Here is a 15,587-nt window from a genome sequence, read left to right as displayed (position 1 = left end):
TCTACATTTGCACAGGTTATTATTAATACTGTTAATGTATCAGTATTCTTATTTTGAGTTAACATCCTAGTCTAAAACATGGACTAAGATAAGTGTTGCATTCCATTCTGAGGCCAGAACAGACTTGTAAGCAAATGCAAATTGCTTAAAGGTAAAAAAGCCCCCCCGCCCCTTTCTTTTCATGACCAACCAACTCCCCCAACAAAGAAAAAAAAAAACCCCACAAACCCTACTGCTAATGGGTGTGGACTAACATGCATTCACAGACAGTAGAGAAATATGTTGCTGTGTCTGCACAATTGATCACTTCTGTGCAAGTAGGTGCTTACCAGAATCGTTCCACCTGATTTGTGTGCAGTGTATGGAACTGAGTGTGTTCTTTTGTGTCTGTAAATTCTTTTGCATCTTATTGTGATTTTTTTCATGTGTTTACTTTGTGGTCTTTTGTGAGCAAAAAGCTTTTGAGGATTCTCAAATGCTTCTCTTGCACAACAGAGGTGATAAATATGCTAAGTATGTAACAAAGTACACTTGTAAGTTGTCTCTTACCTTATCTTTCCCATGTTCCTATCATATTTGTGGTACTTAGTTTGTCAGTGCATATTATTTCAGAGCTGTAATTAGTTTAGCTTCTAAGATGAAAAAATATGTTGTATAAAAGTATTAAAACTATATAAAAATAGATTGTGATTTAAGAATCACCACAGGCATTAAGAGAATTTGTGAATAGTATGAATTTTTTTTTGCTGTATGTCAGTTCAAAATTTCATTTTAAAAATGAAAAACTGGATGGCACCTCTCCAAATCTTTGTCTGAACTCCAAAGTTACTCACACTGAAAGAACTCTTCCTATTCCCTGTGAATTTTTTTAACTACTGATGCATAACTGTGGGAGGTGCATATCAGAAGTCTTTGTTTTGGCATTTTCACGTGTGTGTTACTAAGGTGGGTTTTTTTGACCCATTACTGTATCTGGGGAATTAAGAAGAGTCCAGTGAGCACCAGTGTAATAACTTAAGAAGATAGGATTTTTTTGATGAGTGCTTCTGTTGTTTTTTAATTTTTTAAACTCTGCAGGGAAAAGCTCAATTCACCTGACTGCTATTCAGTTGGTATCTGCCTGTTAATGGCCAAATCTAAAAACATTGCTTGAAGATGTCCAAATCTTGAAGATTTCTGGTGGTATCCTAGAGAGATGGATGGAGAGGGGAGGAGCAGCAGAGTGGATGATGCATTACAGGGGCCAGATTTAAAACCAGACCATTAAAAGAATGCACGCACCTTTCTGCAGCCTTCCACTCTCCCACTGGTGTGGCCTTTCTATAGACACTGTAATACATTTGATCCTTTCAAGGATTGAGAAGAAGTTTGGTTTTGGTTGGTTTTTTTTATTTATTTTAATCCATTTAGCTTAGATTTCCCCTCCTGACAGGAGGGATGCTTCACCTTCTGGTTCAACTGGTGGAGCCTTTTTGGTAGGCTTCAGAAGTTCATGTAGAAATGAAAAGGATTGCAGCTTAATTCAAATGCTGCAGGAAGCATTTCTATATTTAAGTATAGGAAAACTTAAAATGATGTAGGAAAAAATCTTGCATATAGACTGTTCTATCTAATAAAATATATACAAGCACTATTTAATCTTCCTAGGATCATAAAGGCAGGTCAGCATACTTCAGCTAGATACGAGTGAGGTGCAGCAAGAAGTGATGATGAAGAGGACACTTGTCTAACAGAACATAAATTTAAACATGAAGTGGAAAAAAGTATTTTTGGGTCTGTTAAAGTGGTACTTGACTGCTAAGAATGTGTTGGGCAAGTGCTTGTCAGGCTTAAAAAACAAGGATTGGAAATTATGTAAGAATGCCAGTTTGCTATAAATTCTTAGAAGACAAAAAAAATAACAGAAGAGTGAAAATACTGCCCCAACTGCATCAAGGTGTACCTTAAATCACAAACTTAAAGGTGAACAGGAAAGTTGCAGCTATTAACTTTTCCTAAATTCAAGGCAAAAGTGGTGAAATGTACTGGATTTAAAAAAAGAAAAAATACTTTGTTATCATAAAGGTGAATTGCAATGACAGTTTGCAGCTCTTGAAGAAAAATGTTGAAAGCGAAGACTGTAGGCTCTTGAGAGGTCTGTGTTGTAGCAGAGGGGAAGAGCTAACAAATTTTTTAAAAAAATGGGGTGAAGACTTTTAGGGGAGGAGGAGATCACAAGTAAAGAGAATAGCTTGTGCCTACCCAAAGTAGTCGAGAGCAGATTTGAATATGATCTTCCAGTGGAAGAGAAGTATTAAGGTGATATCCTGTCCACTCACAAAGACTAAAACACAAGTGGTAGCTCAAATCACTTAAAAAAACCTCCTAGAATTTAACAGTGAAAATTAAACAGAACTTAATAAATAAGGTTGTTTTAGAAGTAGCTGATAGGGAGTATAAGAGGGAGGCTACTTGTTAAATTCAAGCTAATATTGAGGCAGTGAGTGTGGATTGAATACAGCCTAGAACATGCAATTAGAGATTATTGTGTTGAAAGTTACAGTTCAGAAAGCAGGTATCATGAACAGGTTTTAAAGATTAGTAAAACCCTTTCAAAAAGGTAAGCATGACAGTGACATTCTGAGGATCTTATTTTTTGACTTGTTTGAAACTTCTGTTTAAATAGCTTAAACTTAAACTGCTGAGGGATTCTTGTTTCTTACCATGTAATGGATTCATGAGAAAAGACTTGATGAAAATAAAATATCTTGCTGCGGAAAAAGTTGTTTTGTCCCATTAGTAAAGCTGCACTTTTTTCCTGCCCCAGTATTTTCCTGGTAGAAATGCTGCCGTTTATCTGAATTAAGCTTACTCTGCCTGTTCTGGTTGAGGATGTGACCTAGTTCCAGGTAACAGAGGTCTGGAAATAAAGGATTGCGTATCATATAGGAAGAGACAACCGACATCTTGGTGTAGGTACCTAAGCACAGGAAACTGCTGTGTGGTGGTAGAAATTCAGGTTTTCTAATAATTTCTGTTCGCAACCCAGCCAAGATGGTTTGTCAGTTTGTGTATTCTTCAGTAAAAACTGATTGGAGTCACCTGTACATTTATTAGCCTTTGAAAAAGAATGGAACATTTGTATTATTTATGAGGAACCTGATCGGTTCTGATAAATTAGCTGGGAGTAACTAGAGATGCTGGAATCATCAAGTGGGTAATAGCTTTCCAAGCCCTGCAGTGTGGTTTGGTTTGGGTTTTTTTTTTTTGTTTTGTTTTGTTTTGTTTTGTTTTGTTTTGTTTTTTTTAGCAACTATTATTTATTCAACAGCATGTGCTTGCCACCTTTGCAGCTGAGAAAAGACAAGTACCCTCTCCAGAGAAAACACTGGCAATGAAACTTTTTCTGCTTTAGCTCTTTTTAGCGTAGAACTGAGCTGGGTTTGAGAAGCTGATAAGTGGTGGGCTTTTTTTTTTTGGTACCAGTTAAAGAAAATTGGAAGAGTTACTTAACATTCCCGTGATACTGGGTTCTTCCTGTAGTGTCTGATTACATCTTTCATGACACCAACTAGTTTCTCCAGTCCAAGTTGCCTGTATTACAGCTCGCCAATCGCAGTGTTTGTGCTAATGATCACTGAAGGTGGTGTCTCATTGCACCACCTTTGTTTAGTGGCTGCTGAAGGGATTGGCTGCAGGAGGAATTGGCTGCTTTCAGCTTAGTCCTTAAAAAATAACTCTTCTGTGAAAACTGCTATTTACTGACCTTCCAGAGGATGAGCAAGTTTCAGCGCAAACTTTCTTTTGCTTCAGGAACAGCAATCAGTTGGTTGGACCCGAAGATATCTCTGGCAAACCACTTCAAAAATGGAGCGGCTCAGAATTTTCCAGCAGAGGTAAACAAGCCAGCATCTGTCAGAGAAGAGCAGTCCATTGCAGAGCCCTGCCAGCTAACAAGGGTAAGGTAATGTGAACATGCCGTTTCTGTGGGGAGTTATTTTGAGGAATATATCTGTAAATGTTTCAATCAAATTCTGTGAAAATGATTTAATGACAGTTCTCGCACTTTTTGATTAGCTTTGTTGGAGGAGTGAGTACAGTTGCAGTAAATGAAACTTTCTACCTCGCTTTTTCAATAATTTTTTGCTGCTTTCTGTAACTAGCTGTCAAGTGGAGGGAGCCAATTGGGAGGGTAATGCAAGATGTTGAAATAGGCAGTATTCCCTTGCATTTTGATCTAAACACGTGGATACTGAAGTGCAAAAAACCTAACTGGAATTCATGACACTCTCAAAATAGGCCCAAGAAGGACTGCCTAAGCAGATGAAAGACAAAATTGCTGGTCTCCAGTTATTAATTCTCCCTGTCTTTCCTTTTTAGCTCTTGCTGCATCTGTTTTTCTTAATATGAGCAACTCTCATCACTTGACTTGAGGATGGCTTAATGTGTTTGAAATAAGCTACAGTCTGTATCATTATAACTGTCAAAATTGATTTGAAGTGCAAAATACTAAAGTAAAAAACCAGCGGGGATTATGATAAAGAACAACTTTTCCTAACGAAGCTAGAAAATCATAATTACATTCTTTTTATACTAGTTGGTTTCACACAGTTGTTTGGATTTCACACAGTTGTTTGGATGAGACTGTGTCATTGTGAAAAGGTAATGTGCTGTTGTATGTTTCTGCAACAGCACTGTGCTATCTTATAGCAAAATTGAAATGGAAAAGATTTCTTCAGTTGCTATAGTTTATAGATTTTTAAATGGATCAGAGTAGTTGCTAGTAAGTTAAAAAAAGAAAAAATGAAGCAAACCAGGGGCTTTCAGATAAATCACTTAATTCCTTCCTCCTTCTAATAATTAAGTTACAGTTCAAGTGCTTAATGTATTTGGGATATGAGTAGTCTTATTGCTCCCCTTAGATATTTTCAGCTCTCTTATGGTAGCAGAACAGCGTAGCATCCTTGGAAAGGAGTCACCTGTGTGATAGTGCAATTTTCATCAGGGTTTGAGCTCTGTGTAAGGGCTTGGCCCCCTGTTTTTGGTGGTTGGATATTCATAAATTTGCCTTGAGCTAGGGCAGCTGCTCCAGCACAAAGGGCTTTGCTTAGGCAGACACATATTGCTGCCCTCCTGTAGCATTCAGTGGCTCTCCCCTCTGCATCTGCCTCCCTCCAGCTGTTTGCCCCAGGAGGACACTGCTCAGAGCCCTAGGGATACCGTCATCCCTTCCACCTGCAGTGTTCGACTTTCTGCTTGCGGTGTGATGGTTGTTAGAACGCTGCTAATATAACTTCTGCTAGTCTGTCTGGGTGCTTTAGTTATGCTAACAGACAGCTAGCGTGTGGTGTTGTGTATGTGTGGGGTTTTTTGTTGTTTTTATAAAACTACTCCAAGTTACTTTTCCTTTTTCCTTTACTGTTACATATTGGCACTAGCAGCAACATTCATAATGCTTGTGAAGACTGGCCTGGAGATATGTTAATTGCTTTTCATTGGGTATGACAGTAAGCAAGTGACTAGAAAGTACCATTTGCTGCAGCCTTTGGAATAATGATGGCAACACTGGAAAGCCTGAAGTAGTGTGGAGGTGAAGGGGTGTTAGTGAGGTGGTTGGACTCTCTGCTAGCTTTTGCTTTGCGATTTTTCTGTATGTGTTAGATGCCTGCCATTCTGTTAGCTCACAAAACTTACAGGAAAACAGGTCATACTTGCTTTTAAGCTTTTTTTGTGTGTGTGAGAGATAGTGCGAAATCTTAGCCTGAATCTGCTAGATGAAGTCTGCACTGAGTTATCTTAATGTCCCTTTAAATGTTTCAGCTGTTGTTTATCTTGGGGTAGATTCCATTGTGTAGCTCTCTGCAGGGGTTTGTTTAGTCTTTTTTTCATACATGGACAGTTAAATACAATATGAAGTCCTTTTTGGATGTTGTCTGGCCAGTCACATCTTTGAGCTGATGTTTATGGCTCTTATCCTAGGAACCTGAAGAAGTAAATCCAGATGAGGAGCTGGAGGATATCTGTGATGATAAAGAAGATGATCTAGGAGCGGTGGAAGAACAGCGCAGTGTTATCTTGCATCTCTTGTCTCAGCTGAAACTTGGCATGGACTTAACAAGAGTAAGTAACTGAAGCGTGAAGACTGGCTGCAGTAAAAGTGAAGTGTCATTTTAGACTCAACTCCTGTATTGAACAATATTGAGTTTAATATGAAATTGTCGCCTGTAGGAACTTCAGGTCCCAAGATACAATGTCCCAGTTTGAGGCAGGTTTTAAGTGAAGCGTGCTGAGGTAGTGGATTTTCTTTAATGCAACTGGCCATATCTTTTCTATTACATTCTCTTTGTGTTTTCTACTATGTTTTTGTTGGCTTTCTTGTAATGGCCTATTTTCTTTCCTGTGTTTGCACCTTACTCTTCCCATGTTGTTTTCTGCAGCTTTCTTATATTTTTGTCTTTCTGCTTTCCTTCCATGATCTTTTTTCTCACTTGATAATGCTTCTACATGCAATTTGCATAACCCTACACCTGTATTCATGCTGCTTCTGAAAAGAAGTTTTCTTTTGGTTGCCCATTATCTATCCTCAGATGTCTGTTTACACCATTCTGTCCTACTCTTATTTCTGTGTTTGCTCACAGCTATAGCAAGGAGGAGCAAAGTTATACTGGAGAGAATTGGGTTTGACACTTTAGTGCAGATCTCAAAAGCAAGCAGCTTTGAAAAATTAACACTCAGTTGCTACTAAACAACTTGGGCAGCAAATCTGGGAAAATCAGGCTGCTGCCAGCTTATGTTCAATTCACTCCTGTAAAGACTTCTTACCACAAGCACTAGACACTTTTAAAGAAAAAAATGGATTTTACATGGAATAATGAGGAAAGCACTCTCTTTCTTGGAATTATGGATTATAATTTTTTTTTTTTTTCAAGCTCTGTTTTTTGAGCACTAGCTACTTGACCACTAGAAACACTTGTATTGTGGAGCTTACATTTCACAATTCAGGAAAAAAAAAAAAGGTGATATGAACAGGCCCTGCTGCCTGTGGGCCAAACTTAAACCCCCACTGCTTAATCAGGAATTTATTAAGTCATTTTTTCACTTACATTGAAGATGGGATTTGGTCTATCTTTTTCTCTTAGTTGAAAAAAAATTGTCAAGTCTGTCTCCCAGTTGTGACTTTTGGCTGTGCGTGTAGAATTGTCTTTAGTTCAGAGTGAGCAAAGCATTGAAATGTAATGAGCCTGACTTCAAAATGGGTAATGAAGTTGTTAGAATCACACTTAACTTAAATATCAGGGTACTGAAGTGAAAAGCAACTTTAATATTCCAGGTTGGTGTTGCAACAACATGGCAAGTGTATTCCGCTTAACTTGTATATCTATTAAGAGTCTTATGTCTGTGCTCTACCTCTTTGAATGCAGCTAATTTAAATGGACTATCTTGATCTCATGGTTGAGATACCCTGTGTTGCTCTTTACAGCAGTTAGTTACATGAGGTTAGTTGCCACTACAGGGAAGGAAAAGACTGATGATACCCACAGCCTCTTACCCTACAGTATTGCTCTTGGCCCAGCAAAGGACAGGACTGCTGTTTTTTATAGTGGTGAATGTAACTGGGAAAGTATAAGGTCTTCTGCTCAGAGGTACAGGATCAGCTATGTTATTTCTCATGGATGCTTGTCCTAGTTGCTGTGGTGAGAGAGACTCTGCAGGCTCTCAAGAGCACTGGCATAGCTTCCCTGCTTTTCTCTCCATTAGATGAAACCTTTCGTAACCTCTGCTCTGAATCTTCCTTCCTATAGTTTGAGCTCCTTCCTGCTTGTTTTCTCCTCCACAGACATGTGGGACATGTTATCTCTTTGCAGCTCTTTCATGTTTTTTTGAGGGATGCTCAGTCTCTTTCAACCTCTTTCATCCTAATAGTACTTATTGGGCTTTTTTCTCCTTGTAAATTGTTTTTCTGGGACCTCTGATCACTGTATTTTGCTCACATCTTAGAAGAGGCACAAGAAAGTTCAGCCTGAAAGTGTGTCCAAAACAGGACGGAATCCTCCACCTGAGAAACTTCCCTTGTAAAAATGCCCGTCTCTTTGTTTTACTTACTAGAGCTTTCTGGGTTTTCTTTTATTTCAGGTGGTTCTTCCCACTTTTATTTTAGAGAAACGATCGTTGCTGGAGATGTATGCAGACTTTATGTCCCACCCAGATCTCTTCATTGCAATCACAAATGGCACTACCCCTGAGGAGAGGATGATCCGCTTTGTTGAGTATTATCTCACTTCATTTCACGAAGGTCGCAAAGGAGCTATTGCAAAGAAACCATACAATCCAATCATTGGGGAAACGTTTCACTGCTCCTGGAGGATGCCGAAGAGCGATGTAGCCACTGATGCTGGCAGTAACTTCTCTGCTCACTCTTCCTCAGAGCAAGTAACTCTGTCTAAAGATAGGGAAGGCCAAACAGAGCTGGACTACTATACAGTAAAATTTGTAGCCGAGCAAGTGTCCCACCACCCTCCTGTCTCAGGGTTTTATGCTGAATGTGTAGAGAGAAAGATGTGTGTCAATGCCCACGTCTGGACAAAAAGTAAATTCTTAGGAATGTCAATAGGAGTGACAATGATTGGTGAGGGTAAGTGTTACTTCCGTCCTTTATTTGTTTTAGAAGGTTGTTAAAATATTACTAGTTTGATAGGAAAGTTGATGTTATACTCCTCTGGCAGAAATACAGATGAATGCTGCTCAGTAGTTTTATTTGGAAGATTTAAAAAAAAATAAAAATCTGCTTACAGAACATGTCAGTGGGTTTTCAGATTTTTTTTTTTCCACGTACTTCTGGTTTTCCTCTAGTCTCTGTGATCTGCAAGCCTTAACGTACAATCATTCAGCGATTTCTTACTTTATTTTTACTGTTCACAAAGTACAGAAGATATGACAAGTCCTCATTATACACAGCAAGTTTTCATATGGGGGAAAAATCTAGATAGGTTTATGCTTTGCCAAAAATCAGGATTATATTTGGAAATAAAATTTTTACTTTTAAACCAAAGGGCAGTTACTGTGATGTAAACTGATATTTATGAATGTTTCCAAAGCATCGGACAAATTGATTTGCATCAGACATTTATTAAATAGAAGTATGCTTGTATATGCATGTATGGCACTTAATGTATCTTACTATGCAAGTTTTAATTTTCTTTAACTGGAGGAATTGGATCCTTTAGGGACAGAGAAGGGTAACTGCCCTTAAACTGTAATTTCCCTTTAGTACTAGTATTTACTGCAAGAGATGAGACAGCCTCTCCCATTCTGTGTCCCCTGTGTATATTACGCAGTAACTGGGGATTCCAGGCACTTGCATGTAAACTATGTACTGGACAAGGGAATGAGCATGGCAGGGGATGTGGAAGGCACATCTCAATGCTTTGGCTATACCAGGTAATTTCTGAAGTTAATATCTCTTCTAAGGCATTTCTCAAATCATGTCATAACTTTTCAGAATTTCTCATGTTTTTCGTACTTAGGTGAGATACACAGTGATAATGTGCTGCAGAGGCATGGGTTGATGCAGGCAGCAGTCAGTTGTCATGCTATGTTCTTGTAACGGCAAGAGGTAGATCTTGCGTGTTTTTTTTTTTTTCTTCATAGGAGTCAAACCCACACATCTTAAAACCCAAAGAAAAATTGTAGGTTTTTACGACATTCTTGACATTTATTGCAAAAGCTACTGTCAGGAAGAGTTGGATTTATCTTGGCAGAGAGATGCAGTGCGACGAATTGTCTCTGCTACCTGCCTTCATATAGGGTATTACAGGGAGGGAAAACAGAACAGGAGTATTAGCCTTCCTCAGGATCTGCAGTTCAGGGTATTCATTCATTACTTCCTATTGTCAGCATAATTCTTGCATTGACATGCTCCAGAACTGTCAATAAGAGTGTGACCAGCCCTTTTACATACTACTGAAAAGTATGTTGCACAGCACAATATTGTACTTTATGGAGCAATATTATTCGGATAAATATGTTTTCCCAAAAGAAACATAAATACATGTTACTCAGGTTAGTACTTTCAGGAAAATGTTTGTATCTAGAATCTGTAATAAATGTCACTTTTGTGCTTTTTTTTTTTTTTTTGTTGTTTGGGTTTTTGGGTTTGGTTTTGTTTTGTTTTTTTCCTTTTTGGTGTGAGGGGCTATGAGGAAAAGTAGTCAGATATAGTATTGGCTATCTGTTTCAATAACTCGTTTGGTCTTTTCTAAAATGGTGCTGATTTAAGAATTCTTGTATTTCTTCACACAGGTCTCTTAAGTCTCTTGGAACATGGGGAAGAATACACATTCTCTCTGCCCTGTGCGTACGCTCGGTCAATTTTAACTGTTCCCTGGGTAGAACTGGGAGGAAAAGTCAACATTAACTGTGCAAAGACTGGGTATTCTGCAAGTATTAACTTTCACACCAAGCCCTTCTACGGTGGCAAATTGCATCGGTGAGAACACTTTTTTTTTTTTTTCTATTTTATCACGTAGTCTGTGCTCTAGAATTGCAGTAGCTGTGTAACTCCCCTGTTCTGTGTGCTGAATAATACTCATTTGGTAGTCTGAGAAAATGTAGTTTTTCCTGTTTATAAACACTTGAGGTATTACTGTGCTCTTAAACAGTATCAGCTAAACAACTGCATCTCATGTGATCCTCAAGGAAAAGTCAGGTTACATTTAAAAACAGTAAGGAAATTCCATGTTTTTTTGACTCTGTGTTCAAACCACAGGGAGAACAGAGCTCCTGGCTTTTATTCCCATTGCATGTTGTTTGCAACATGCATTGTAGTTGCACTGCAGGGTTCATTAGTAAATAGTCTTCTGTTACTTATTGGTCTTAGGATTTCTGTATAAGAAACATAAGACTATCAAGTTTAAGCAACTTACAGAAAATCTCTAGGTAAAAATACCTTTTTTAAAGACAAAAATGATAATTCTTGTAGTGGTAATTCTTCATGTGTATGTTTGTTCAAAAACTAACAGGTAAAAGAAAGATGATCCAGGGATCTAGCAGATCGTAGGAAGTGTCTGCACGCTTGGTGCAAAAGCTTTTGAAACTCACTAACATTGATGTCTTTAGATATTTTGTAGTAAGACTGCGGCAGATTAGCCTTGTGCTAATAGAGAGACAGTTAATTGAGGAAGGAGAAAATTAAATAGTAGTCACACAAAGAATGTCTGATTTCAGACCATTTTACACTCAGCCGTTTACTGGACAGTGCTTGTTTAAACCTTTCTTAGATTAAATGTGTTAGAGATAATAATGTGTTGTGGTTTAACCTCAGCCAGCAACTAATCCCCACACAGCTGCTCACTCACTCCCCCCTGGTGGGACGGGGGAGAGAATCAGAAGAATAAAAGTGAGAAAGCTCGTGGGTTGAGATACAGACAGTTTAATACGCAAAGCAACAGCCGTGCACACAAACAAAGCAAAACAAGGAATTAATTCAGCACTTCCTATGGGCAGGCAGGTGTTCAGCCATCTCCAGGAAAGCAGGGCTCCATCACGCCTGACAGTTACTTGGGAAGACAAAACGCCATCACTCTGGACATCCCCCCCTTCCTTCTTCCCCCAGTTTTATGTGCTGAGCATGAGGTCGTATGGTCTGGAACATCCCTTGGGTCAGTTGGGGTCAGCTGTCCTGGCTGTGTCCCCTCCCAACTCCTTGTGCCCCCCCAGCCTCCTCGCTGGTGGGGTGGGGTGAGAAGCAGAAAAGGCCTTGGCTCTGTGTAAGCACTGCTCAGTAACAGCTAAAACATCCCTGAATTATCAATACTGTTTCCAGCACAAATCCAAAACAGGGCCCCATGCTAGCTGCTATGAAGAAAATTAATTCTATCCCAGCTAAACCCAGCACATAATGAAACATGTAACAGCATAGAACATCAGAACTTCTTAAACATGGGTTGCTCTCAGGTTGCAAAAAAATCAGCAGTCTTCTCTAAATCACTTTACCTGAAACAGTAGAGTAAGGCTGTGTTTATTGCTTAAAGGAAAAAAAACCAAACACCAAAACCCCCATCTTGAGGCGATGCTTTGCCCCATAAATTCCCATACATGCTTTGAATTTAACTTGCAAGCATAGCTCCCCTTTCCCAATGGCACCTGGAGAACTGAAGCTCACATGTAGCTCTGTTTCACTTGCGACAATTTTAAAGTGATGCATCACTTGGGATTTTTTTTTTTCCATTGCTTACAATGTGTCTTCCACCTTGCAATAGCTCCTGTTGTGCCATAAAAAATAAGTGATAGGATGCAATTTTACTTCAATGATTTAATTTTGGAAACTGTTTTGTTATTTGTCTCTCTGAAATTAGTCACAGATGTAGAGGCTTTTTAAAGACAGATCTGTTCAAGGTACTGTAACTATTGAAAATTTGACATGGTGATGATTGGACATTGCCAAAAGAATCTCTTGATGGGGAAGCAGCAGTGTTGTCATGGTTACGCAGAGCGCAAGTGAGTTGCTATGGCAATGTTATAGATTTTTTTGTAGAGTGACCCTTGTTGTTAGACCTCAGCTGGATATTGGCTCCTTGGTCCTGTACCTCTTTAGCTTGACGAAATAGAGGATGATGATAACGAACAGCTAGGCATATATCAATCATGCCAAGCTTACAAATAAGTGCTAGCAGATTTTTATCACTAATATTAGTTCAGGCAGGTATTATGATCTGCGATGCTGGGAACGGTTGTGTGTCACAGAGCAATGCAGCTTGAAGAAATATAGGTTGCAATGAGAGTTTAATGTAGCAGCTGGATGCTGCACCTTAGTAGTGAGTGGTATAACTTTGTTTACTTTAAGCTGAGCAGAGACAGTAATTTTGTGGTTGATACTAAAATACTGGATGTCAGTATTGTGTTGTAAACACACAGCGCTTGGAAAAATTAAGCTCTTGAAGTTGTGAAGATGTAACTGCAAAGTCCGAATGGGCTGGTCTCTGGCATCCTCTGGATTCAGTCTGTTCAGAGATCTCTTGGGAGGAGGACAGGGACTCCACCGTGTGTAATAGCTTCAGTGAGGTGTGGAAGTCACAGGATGAAAAAGCAGCACGAAGTGAAGGCTGCTTGCTTGTCGCCTACTCTTTCAGTTGTTTTCAGAAACTGTTAGTGCTTGTTAACTTACACACAAAAAAAAAGCGTAATAGCTTAATGTAAACATGCTTTTATTGCTCATATTGTTTCAACAATGTTTTTGTAATGGAAAACTGTGCATGAGCAGCATATACTTATCAGTCCGGTTTTTTGGAAGATCTTTCTAATGAAGTTAAATTAGGTTTGAGCTGCTGGACTGTGATGTGGCTCCAGCTGCCTCCCGCATGTGCAAGATGTGGCAGAAGCCCTGGCTGCTGCCTCCTGCTCTGAGCTGGCTGTGAGCTTTCCCCACTTGCCCCGGGCGTTCCCCACAGCTCTGACTTGACTGGCATCCAGTATCTCTGTGCTGGAAGGTCTGGCCTGTGATACTTGTTTCGTTGCCTGAGAAATCAATTTCTCTGTTTTGATGCCAGGCTTGGGGGGGTGGACAGGTAGATGCAGACACAGCTGGAAGTGACCAGTGCATGTGGAAGACGGGAAGTGGCATCTACGTGTCCTGCGCTCCCTTCTGCCTCTGAGTGTGACACCACGCAGCCAGCGTGGGCAAGGTGGGAGCACAGAACTGCTGTTTTCTGCTCTTCTGTATGCAGTTGTTCAAAGGAAATAAGAGCAAACCAGTGGTGCGCAACTTAGCTATTATTAGCTGCACATAATGTAAGTGTGAAAGGAGATGTAACGGGTACTTTGTGTGAGTGCTGATGAACTGTGGGAAGGGGAGCTGGAGAGTGGTGTGTTGTAGAGAGCTTGTGTACAGGTAATTGCGGTTTAATTGTGTTATAAATTACATCAATCAATCAATATAGTTAATTGGAATTTTATTAATTATAGTAAGCAGGATATGAACAAAAACAGCGCTGGGCGGCAGTGGAGCTGGAGATAGTGTCCTTTGTGAATCCTGCAGCACCTTACAAGTGAGAATGTCTCAAGTCTTGTTTGCATAGACCCTTTTGTTTCCTCTTCCTAGGAGAAAAGTTCTGTTTGAGGGTGGTAATTTGCTTGCCTAGCAATGCTCAGTAAGCTTCCACTCCTTGATTCGGGATGAAGTGAGTGTCGGGAGGTCTTTGGACGGGTCTTGATGTTGAGAAGAAAAATATGCATCAGTGTGTGCAATTATGGTGATGCTGGAGCATCTGTGCAACACTTTGAATGAAATATTGTGTATTAGACATTTTTACTATCTTGTTATTGGCAGAGGTTTCTGTGGAAGAGGCAGGAAAGAAAAGCAGTTCTCCTGATTCCTAGTTTCCCACCTTGCTTTCTGCCTTTGTGTGTCTGCTGCTAATGTGAGCAACATAAAAATGAGACCACCTACATACCGAGAACATTGAGATGTAAAAAGATGTGAGATAAAGTTCCAGCAGGTAGTGAGATACATGCTTGCTAGAAAGTTCAATTTTTATTTTTTAAGTCTGAACTATGTATCTGATGTGATGTTTCAAGTGGAAACATCAACTGCTTGTTACATGTGAACCAGCCTGTGTTAGTTTCTTTTCCATCTTTAGTTCTGTTAAAAGGTTTGAAACAAGTTTAAGCTGAAGCCAAAAATGGAGTTTCCTGGGTAACATGAAGAGAACTAGAGCAACGAGTAAAAGTCGCTTTGCTCTTTGAAATTCTCCATGCAAATGCAATTCAAGTAACTAACATTTCTTAAGACAGTGTGACAAGTTTGCAAACTCATTCAGAATTAAGTTGAGTGGTTATGCAAGGAACGCTCCTCAGGTGTCTTCAGCCATGGCCTTTTAAAAATTAATTGCTTTCCTAGAGTCACAGGTGAAGTGAAACAGAACATGACAAACACAGTGGTCTGCAGAGTGCAAGGAGAGTGGAACAGTGTACTTGAGTTCACCTACAGCAATGGGGAGACAAAATACGTGGACTTGACAAAGCTGTCTGTGACAAGAAAACGAGTCCGTCCCCTTGAGAAACAAGGACCATTTGAATCTAGGTAGAGTATGTGTTTACTGTTGTCTGACCCTTTTTGTGCTAAGCGGTCTAATGAATGCCTTAGGAAAACCTGCAAATGTAGATATTACTTGTGGATAGTACTTAGCAGCAGTGATCTGAATTTTATTTTTTTAAAAACAAAACATAAACGCATAATAAAAAGTGCAAAAAAAAAAAGTGCAGGCACATGTTTATTTATCTCGTCTCTTTTATCCATGGACAGAGTTGTCTTAGGGGTTCATAAAGTACCTGCTACAACAGAGCCTCCTTATTTGTTTTGTATTTAACCATCAGCTACACAGCGGGGCAGCTCCTGACAAGGGAGGTCCTCACAAGAAACTGCTTGTTGAATAACACTTCCACAGCAATTTTAAAGGTATACAGACATTAGATTATCACAGCCAAAACCTCAGAGCCATTCCTATCTGCTTCTAATTGCTAGCGTAGCTATAAGACTTGGCCGTGAGCCCTTCCACCTGGGCTGCACCATCCTGCTCTGACCTGGGTTGGTCTGTCATGTATAAGTGGAGGGA

General features: G+C 39.6%; 1 protein-coding gene across 2 annotated transcripts in view; it reads left to right on the top strand.

Annotated features, from left to right (window-relative positions):
- Positions 1 to 15,587, top strand: part of OSBPL11 (oxysterol binding protein like 11) — a 45,190-nt gene that overhangs the window by 25,979 nt on the left and 3,624 nt on the right. For both annotated transcript variants that reach the window (XM_041124041.1, XM_030016665.2), the window contains exons 7-11: positions 3,793 to 3,938; positions 5,959 to 6,099; positions 8,113 to 8,611; positions 10,279 to 10,465; positions 14,873 to 15,055. In XM_041124041.1, coding sequence (XP_040979975.1) covers positions 3,793 to 3,938; positions 5,959 to 6,099; positions 8,113 to 8,611; positions 10,279 to 10,465; positions 14,873 to 15,055 — 1,156 coding nt within the window. The remainder of the gene's footprint in view (positions 1 to 3,792; positions 3,939 to 5,958; positions 6,100 to 8,112; positions 8,612 to 10,278; positions 10,466 to 14,872; positions 15,056 to 15,587) is intronic.

Source organism: Aquila chrysaetos, chromosome 6 (genome assembly GCF_900496995.4).
Source record: "Aquila chrysaetos chrysaetos chromosome 6, bAquChr1.4, whole genome shotgun sequence".
Classification (NCBI taxonomy): Eukaryota; Metazoa; Chordata; class Aves; order Accipitriformes; family Accipitridae; genus Aquila; species Aquila chrysaetos.
The sequence above is the reverse complement of the archived record's forward strand: the minus strand, read 5'-3'. Positions and strand labels throughout refer to the sequence as shown.